Source organism: Bos grunniens, chromosome 16 (genome assembly GCF_055505025.1).
Source record: "Bos grunniens cultivar Pamir isolate PY7600 chromosome 16, Bosgru_T2T1.0, whole genome shotgun sequence".
Lineage (NCBI taxonomy): Eukaryota > Metazoa > Chordata > Mammalia > Artiodactyla > Bovidae > Bos > Bos grunniens.
In genome coordinates this window covers 43,910,938-43,920,521 of record NC_141180.1, presented here as the reverse complement: position 1 = coordinate 43,920,521, position 9,584 = coordinate 43,910,938, and the positions used below count along the sequence as shown (strand labels likewise).

General features: G+C 40.4%; 1 protein-coding gene across 1 annotated transcript in view; it reads right to left on the bottom strand.

Annotated features, from left to right (window-relative positions):
* Nucleotides 1-627: 627 nt before the first annotated feature.
* F5 (coagulation factor V) overlaps nucleotides 628-9,584 on the bottom strand; it is an 81,333-nt gene continuing 72,376 nt past the window's right edge. The window contains exons 23-25 of the mRNA XM_086344782.1: nucleotides 8,674-8,825; nucleotides 4,230-4,412; nucleotides 628-2,466 (exon numbers count right to left, since the gene is read on the bottom strand). Of these exons, the coding sequence (XP_086200908.1) occupies nucleotides 2,320-2,466; nucleotides 4,230-4,412; nucleotides 8,674-8,825 (482 nt within the window). The 3' untranslated portion in view covers nucleotides 628-2,319. The remainder of the gene's footprint in view (nucleotides 2,467-4,229; nucleotides 4,413-8,673; nucleotides 8,826-9,584) is intronic.

Genomic DNA, 9,584 nt, shown 5'->3' with positions numbered 1-9,584 from the left:
AAGCAGAGACATTACTTTGCCAACAAAGGTCCATCTAGTCAAGGCTATGGTTTTTCCAGTGGTCATGTATGGATGTGAGGGTTGGACTGTGAAGAAAGCTGAGCACCGAAGAATTGATGCTTTTGAACTGTGGTGCAAAGAAGTGTGGAGAGGACTCTTTCAAGACTGAAGAGGATCTCTTCAAGGAGATCCAACTAGTCCATTCTAAAGGAGACCAGTCCTGGGTATTCATTGGAAGCACTGATGCTGAGGCTGAAACTCCAATACTCTGGCCACCTCATGCGAAGAGCTGACTCATTGAAAAAGACTCTGATGCTGGGAGGGATTGGGGGCAGGAGGAGAAGTGACAACAGAGGATGAGATAGCTGGATGGCATCACCGACTCTATTGACATGAGTTTGGGTGAACTCTGGGAATTGGTGATGGATAGGGAGGCCTGGCGTGTTGCAATTCATGGGGTCGCAAAGAGTCGGACACGACTGAGCAACTGAACTGAACTGAACTGAAGATTAGATCTTCAGTATTCTCATTGAAAAAAGAAAAAGTAACTGTGAGGTGGTGGGGATGTTAATTAACTTGGCGGTGGGAATCCTTTTACAATGCACACATATATCAAACCAACATATATACTTTAAATATATTTCTGTTTTTATTTTTCAATTGTGCCTCAAAAATGAAAATTTTTAAACATAAAAAAAGAAAGTCAATGTTTTGTGGATGTTTGAAGCTTTTGAATACATTCATAATGCTCACCCCACTCAGAGGGGCAATAGGTAACTCTGAGAATTAGTATCTGAAGAGGCTCCCAATGACTTACATCTCCTAGAAACAGCTTTGTGTCGTGACATCCTACATTGAGTCTAGACTGGCCTGTGACTTATGTGAATGAGTAGAATACAGCAGTAGTGAGGCTGTGCCAGTTCTGGGCTTGGCTTTCAAAGGACTGGCAGTTTCTGCTTCCTACCTCTTGAACTCTTGCTTTTGGGAGCCTCTATCATGGTGTAAGAAGTCTAGCTCAAGTGTGGGAGGCACCAAGTGGACAGACCATGTGGATAAGCCATGTAATGAGAGAATCTGAAACTACTTGGAGAGGGATAAAGGGCCAGCTGTCCCAACACTGAGTTCAGTCTCCAGATGACTAGAGATCCCCAAATAAAGTTAACTGTGCCCAGTCAGCCTACAGAATCAGGAGCAATAATAAATCTGTGGCTGTTTTAAGCACTAAGTTTTGGGGTGGCTTGTTCCACTAAAATAGATCGCCTCACCAGTGATTCTCTCTCATGTGACTTAGAGGCTACCAAAAGGTTACCCAGTCTCACAGTATCTGTAAAACTGTGAGATGCCAAGTTCCCAAGAAAGGGAGTGCTTGAAAGGGGAAGGGAGAGGAAGAGGAGGAAGGGAGAAGTAGAGGCTGGGGCCATAAAGAGAAGGGCACTGAGAGAGAATTTCAGCTGTTTGCCTGGAGCCGGGTCTAGCAGGAACAGCTGCATTTGGGCCAAGAATTCTGATGATCTGTTTGACGGGTATTTGCCTTCCTGTAGGGGAGCCTATGTTTGAAATAGTGTGCCATGTATTTAATAGTACCAGCTAGAATGCAATGAAGGTTACACGTTCAGCCATCCCATATTTATTTTAGATCTGTCCTATTAATGATCCTTAACCCTGAACATCAATGTACGCAATCAGTCCCAAGGGAATCCAGGCCAGCATCACAAGTCTGGCGGGACCACTGAAAATATGTTTACTTATATCTTTACTCCTGGAGGGTCAGAACAATCATTGGCATGTCAGTAAGACAGGGCATTTTAAATACTTGTTCTTTCATGCAGTATGATTTTTTTTTTTCTCCATTGTCAAGCAAAACATTTAGAAATACTGTTTTTTCCCTATACTCTTAAATCATAGCTCTTTTAAGGGAAAAGGTAGGAATGAAAGTTATCTGGGTTTATGAGTGGTTTAAGGAAGTAATACTTCTTTTATTAATGTGTATAGCATTTAAGAAAACTATAATGATGAATGTTAATCATATGAATATTACTTATATATAGAATTTTTAATCAGTGGAAGAGAAGCCTTTTCTTGTTGGTTCTTGGTGTTTTCCTATCTATATTCAAATTAATGCAGAAATGATAGTCATCATCTTACTTAGTGGTTATCAGGAGTTATATCATAAAGGTTTTGCATATAAAATTTTATTCTCTAATAGAAAAAAGAGAAATAATGGAAATTTTTTTATACTTAAAATAGCTACAAAATGCATTGCCCACTCTAAGTGGTTTGATATCTTTGAGTCCCTCCTATCTTTTAAAATATTCAATTCTAGTACATATCACAGCCAAAGAGTTCCAAGCGAAGTGCAATACTCTGATTCCATGTTTTAGGAATGATGCGTATAAACCTGGAGATGATTGGTGGGTTGAAAAAGTTCTTCACATGTCCTCTGACATTATTATTTCCTTCAAAAATCTGAAAGCAAAATATGAGAAACTCTTTAATGATGGCATAATGGGTATGGAAATCTTATAACTGAAACTAACATAATATTGTACATCAACTGTATTTCAGTTAAAAAAATGTTAACAGGTAATTTTTTGTCTTTTTTAGTTCAAACTGTGGATCTCAATGAACACATACAACTTATCACAAAGATGATCCTCAATTAATTATGAAATCTCACTCCAGACATACCTCTTTAGGGATATCACCTCTCCACTGATCTGAGTTGAAATAGGAAAAAATAAAGAAATCTGATATGGTGCTGTGAAGCAGCCACAAAAACATCTCCACCTTTAGCCCCTTTTGAGTTATGTGACTTTGAGCAAATTACTTATAGACTTTGATTCTCCGTTTTTTCCTCATTGGTAAAATGGAGATAATAGATTTTACCTAGTAGAAGTTGTTGTGAAGATTTTAAGAGCATGTCAACATATGACAAGTGTTTATTAAGTGCCAGATAATAAGCATAAAAATGCATGGTTGCATTTTATTTTAAATGTTAGTAATAGCTAATGATTATGGTTAGTTACTACTAACATTTAAAATAAAACACAATCGTGCATTTTTATGTGTTAATATCCTTTCTGTCATATGCCCTACATCCTCAACTAAACTGTGTTTGAGGTGTGCTTTTGTCATTCTCAGAAAGCTCCCCAAGATTTACACACATCAGAGACTGAGTCACTATTTGTTTATAAAAATGATGTTTACCCTACTATGAGAACATCCTGATACAGTGAGAAACAAACCAAACAAACCAGGGGTTTAGAGAGAGAAAGAGAGATTCAAACCCATTAACTAAGATAAGGGCCGGGTCCATGATGAGCATCCAGTAAACATCCATCCCCTACTCCTGTGCTCCCCCTCGTACTGGTTCAGCCCAGTTCCCACTCCTAGAATATTCAGCTCATCTCCTTAGCTTTGCCTCTAGTAAGATTTTAAATCCACATAGCTAGGAATTTAAGAGTGTGATGGAGTAGTGCATCTTGCAAGAAATTAATCTCCTCGTGGGGAAGGATAACAATTGTTTTCTGCTTAGTAACAGTGGCACAGAAAGGCATATGGCCATAGCTATTTGATCAGCCATAAATAACAAATATACCTAAGCTAATGCTAATATGGTAGGTTGTCTAGACCCCTGTTATAGATTGTACGTTTGTGTCCTTCCAAAATTCATGTCTTCAAACCCTCATCCTCAATGAGATGATATTAGCAGGTGGGGCCTTTGGAAGGTGATTAGGACTAGGGATGGGGGTAGGGCCTTCATGGCATCTCCCTCTGCGTGTGCACACACCAAGGAAGGCCATAGGAGGGCACAACAAGGAAGACTGCCCTCACCAAGAACCTGCCCGTGGTGGCACCCTGAGCTAGGATTCTAGCCTCCAGAACTGTGTGAAATAAGTGCTTTTTGTTTGTCGCCCAGGCTGTGGTAACTCATTACACAGCCCAAGCAGGCTGAGAGGACTCTTTCTTTCACCATCTTCCTCAATCAGAGACAGTTAAACTTCACACCATCCCCTGTTGTTCTCGTGATTTTGTAGGTGACTCAGTCAAAACAGAAAGATAGTATACACGGTCCCTGTCCCAAGACCAGGTCCAGGACTTAGAAGACTTAAAGAGGGATGCACATCAATGCACACTTATCAAATACAAGAGCTATTTGCAAATCTGAGGTACTGTTCTCATCACAGCAGTTTTCAAACTGTTTTCTTTTTGCCAAGATCTCCCTGTACCTTGTCCACCATTGAGGATTTCTCCCTGTAAGGTTTCCAGTCCGTTCCCTGGTCACTGTAGTGGATGGTGTAGCTCTTCACATACATTTCAGAGGACAGGGACTTGCATCCTTGTGTTACAATCGCAGTTATCTTCTTGATTTTGAGCAGATCAATTTGTAACCACTGATTGTTGTTGTTTGCCTATGAAAATGATTAGAACAATGGATAAGACAGAGGTTAAAACCTTTGCTTTTTTTAGATCAAGATATTCAGAAATGCGTTGAGGTCAAACGATTTCTTTTCTGTCTCATCCCTGAGAATTCCCTTTCTCCTAGAATCCTCCCCTGTTCCTTCTCATTTATCATCGGCATGTACTTCCGGAATATTTTACACATTGTACAACAGTTATTTGTTTATGTGTATCCCTTACTCTTTGAGGGCAGGGACTTAGCTTTGTTTCCAGGTACTTAACACAATGTATGGCACACAGATGGTGCTCAAAAAATATTTTATCGGAGGAAAAAAATCAATTGCTAAATTATCTAAATATTTTTCTCCTAAGCAAGTTGGTTTAAAATACTATGATGGTATAGTATAAAATGCATTGCAGTATACATTAAGTGCAAATACTGTTTGATTCCCTGTTTGATTCCCCTTATACAAGATGCCTAGAATGGTCAAAGTCATAGTCAGAAAGTATATTGATAGATGCCAGGGGCCATAAGGTGAGGAGGGGTGGGGAAGAGAAATAGGGAGTTAGTGTTTAATGGGGACAGAATTTCAGTCTAAGAAGGTGAAAAATTTGGGAGATGAATGATGGTGAGAGTTGCACAACAATGTGAATGTACTTAGTTCACTGAACTGTACAGTTAAATATGGCTTAAAATAGTACGCTTTATATTATGTGACTTTTACCACAATGAAAAGAAGAGAATTAAATACTATGATGATATTATTGAAGTTATCTGGGAAAGAACTAGATAGTCTACTCTCTCTTACTTATTTTAGAAAAGCTCCAGTTTTCTTTCCATTGCTAACGTCAAATAGAAAAGGTCCAATTTCTTCTTTTCCGATAGTTCAAGTAAACATGTTATTTGAGAGACTTGATAAAGCTACACCCAGGGCTGCACATGTCATGGTAGTTGTCTTGTCTCTGGCCTAAACAAAATGCCTAATCACATGTTTGGCATTAAGTGCTTGGAGAAAGAGGATCAGAAAGACTAATTAGGTTTTGGAATAACTTGAGATTAATTTTCATCTTTGGGAGATTTATCCTGGCCCATAGTCTCATTTGGGCTTCCCTAGTAGCTCAGTGGTAAAGAATCCACCTGACAATGTGGAAGACGCAGGTTCGATCCCTGGGTCAGGAATATCCCCTGGAGAAGGAAATTGCAACCCACTCCAGTGTTCTTGCCTGGGGAATCCCATGGACAGAGGAGCCTGGTGGGCTGCAATCCAGGGGGTCTCAAAGAGTCAGACACGACTTAATGACTAAACAACAATGTAGTCTTGTTCAATTCTACATGAAATAACCAATGTATATTTTCTCAACGTCACTCATATATACACGGCTGTATGTATATAAACATACGCTACAATCACGTTACTGTATTTTTAAAGCAAATTAATTAAATATACTCTATTAGATAATTTGGGTTAATTTAACACCCTGTAGTGACATCTACTGGTGTTTTAGTGTGTCTTCAAGGTTGTGTGAATGATACAGAATGCATATAGGTAACTAGAAGATTTTTGTAGGTGTATATCTTTTTGTCTCTACCATAAAAGAGATAGAGACACTTGTGCACATACCTGCACATGCCTGGTTTAGACTTTCAGCCTCTCTAAAGAAGCTCTATAAAAGACATTTTATACTAATTGAAGGTTAAGTGAAACAAACAGTTCTGACCTAAAATTCCCTGGTTGCCTTGCATGGCATGTGGGATCTTAGTTCCCTAACCAGAGATCAAACCCATGCATCTGCAGATAAAGTATGGAGTGCTTATTACTGGATTTCCAGGGAATGATAATTATGTTTTATTATCTTATTTATATTATATGGCTTTTCTGGTAGCTCAGCTGGTAAAGAATCTGCCTGCATTGCGGGAGACCCCGGTTCGATTCCTGGGTCAGGAAGATCTGCTGGAGAAGGGATAGGCTACCCACTCCAGTATTCTTGGTTTCCCTTGTGGCTTAGCTGGTAAAGAATCTGCCTGCAATGTGGAAGACCTGGGTTTGATCCCTGGGTTGGGAAGATCCCCTGAGTAAGGGAACAGCTACCCACTCCAGTGTTCTGGCCTGGAGAATTGCACTATACAGTCCATGGGGTCGCAGAGTCGGACACGACTGAGTGACTTTCACTTCACTATTTATATTATAGAAATTAAATAAAAATGTTATACAACACTGTCACTTTTATTACTTTAATTTCTGTGGGTCTCAGTTTTCCCCTTTTGCAAAATTGCAAAATGAGTACTTGGGTTGCTTCAGATGGTACAAAGACCACAGATCTGTTTATTTGGAGAGTGAGATTCCTGATTCTGCCACCAGGCTAAACTAAAATTATTTAACTTCCTTTGTGTTTAGACTTGGCTACAATCCACAGAGTCACAGACTACAATCCATAGAGTCACAGAGTTGGACACGACTGAAGCGACTTAGCACGGATGCATGTGTTTAGACTTAAAAGAAAAATCTGGACCAGATGCTTTGTAAAAACCCCTTGCCTTTCTAATTTTCTGTGAGTCTATGGTAGTTGAGAAATGAATTTCAGGGCACAGACATTGGTCCCCGAGACTATCCAAATGGAGTCTGTGCTAAGTCTTTTCAGTATGTCTGACTCTTTGTGACTCTATGGACTATAGCCCACCAGGCTCCTCTATCCATGAGATTCTCCAGGCAAGAATCCTGCAGTGGGTTGCCATGCCCTCCTCCAGGGGATCTTCCCAACCCAGGGATCAAACTTCCATCTCTTATGTCTCCTGCATTGGCAGGTGGATTCTTTACCACTAGCGCCACCTAGGAAGCCCTAAGATGGGGTCCAAACTCTTGTTTACTCTGCTTGCACAATACAACTCCCTTTTCCTTTCTGGTGGCCTAATTTAAGATTAGGACGCAGGATGCTATAGAGAGTCCAGGGAATTGGAGTGTAGCTTTCTTAAGAGAGGGGCTTCCCTGAGCTATCAATTGATAGCTCAGTTGATAAAGAATCTGCCTACAATGCAGGAGACCCCGGTTCAATTCCTGGGTCAGGAAGATCCACTAGAAAAGGGATAGGCTACCCACTCCGGTGTTCTTGGGCTTCCCTTGTGGCTCAGCTGGTAAAGAATCTTCCTGCAATGCAGGAGACCTGAGTTCGATCCCTGGGTTGGAAAGATCCCCTGGAGAAGGGAAAGGGCTCCAGTATTCTTGCCTGGAGAATTCCATGGACTGTATAGTCCATGGGGTCACAAACAGTTGGACACGACTGAGTGACTTTCACTTCCTTAAGAGAGAGCGTTAGGTGGATAGAAAATAGGGAACTTGGCTTACGTTGATTGACTGGACTGTTTTGATTTCTTATGGCATTCTGATTTTCCAGATCAGTTGAAGAATGAAATAAATATGAGTCAATATTAATAGTTACCGTAGAACTAAGTTACCTTAATTACTCAATGGGCTAACATCTAGGGCAATATAACTCTCTGTGAGATGTTTATAAAACTTAGATCACAGATTTTAAAACCTGGTTTGGCATCATTTTATGATGTCACCAATACAAAGGAGTGTTACAGAGTTCTGAAAAAACAGGAACAAAAAAATTTAAATGACACTCTTAATAAAATAAAGGATAGTGCTAGATTGTGGAGGGAACCAAAGAAGAGAAGATGGTACAAATCTAAATCATTTACTGATAATGTAAGTTGTCTCAATCAGGAGCTGGCAAAATACAGCCCAAGGCCCAGTCTGGCCTACTGCCTGTTTTTGTAAATAAAGTTTTATTGGAACACAGCCATGCTCATTCATTTACATATTGTTGATGACTGCTTCCTGCAACAGTGGTAGAGTTGAGTAATTATGACAGAGAATGTATGGTTCACAAAGCCTAAAATATTATCTGGCCCTCTGCAGAAAAGTTTTGCCCGCCCCTAGAAATGGCAACCCACTCCAGTGTTCTTGCCTGGAGAATCCCAGGGATGGCAGAGCCTGGTGGGCTGCTGTCTATGGGGTCGCACAGAGTCGGACACGACTGAAGCGACTTAGCAGCAGCAGCAGCAGTCTAAATCAAGACCACAGAGATGGTAACTTCTCTCTGAGCTAAAACTGTCCAGACAACACACATCCTAGTTTTCAGACATAGGATCATACTCTGTAGAAACAAGGGAGGATCTTCTGGCTTCCCAGGTTCCCATGTTCCCTGGAGTGAGGGCCTATGCCTTCTTCAGAGAGACTGAGAGAACTCCATTCACAGGGGACAGTTCACCTTAGCTTGCCAGGCATTTACACGGCCCTGGGCATTAAGACGTGCAAGGAAGGGTTCCCAGTAATTTCCCCACCAAGACTTTTTAAACGAGGAAGCGGTGATTTGCTTGTTTTCTATCTTTCCACTTTCCATACCCAGCGGTGTGGAGCATCCTGTCAAGAGAAAAGTAATGTGATTATTTACACACCATCGGTACTCCTTGTATGGTATTTTGTACTTCAGTGAAGACAAATAATATTACTGCTAAGTAACAACAAAACAACCATCACAGCAATGTTTTCAGTCTATACATGTATTACTTAATGCTCTTAAATAGCTCCATTTTACAAATGAAAAAACAAGCACAGCAAGGAAAAGAAACTTGACTAAAGTAACACTGCTAAAAGAATCAGAAACTAGATTTGAGCCCAGGCAGTCTGACATCAAATGCCATGTTCTAAACATCTAAACTCATTTCTATCCTTCAGAGAGTCATGGAAACGTTGGTCTCTGCTTTCAGGTAGACAATATTCCTAAACATCCATGTACATAAGTGAAAGTGAAAGTGTTAGTTGCTCAGTCATGTGCTACCCTTTACCCCATTGACTGTAGCCTGCCAGGCTCCTCTGTCCATGGGATTCTCCAGGCAAAAATACTGCAGTGGCTAACCATTCCCTTCTCCAGGAAATCTCAACCCAGAGATCAAACCCGGGTCTCCTACATTGCAAGCTGTTTCTTTACCATCCGAGCCACCCGGGAAGCCCCTATGTATATAAAGTGTCACAGAGACAAGACACTTTGTTCTTGCTATTAAGTCATGTAGACATTTTCTTGAAGTGATACCTTACTTTCTCCAGGAAAAAAGAGGCTTAAAAGAAGAATGTCTGTCATAGATACTAATTATAAACATCAAGAAAGTGAAGAGATTTTAA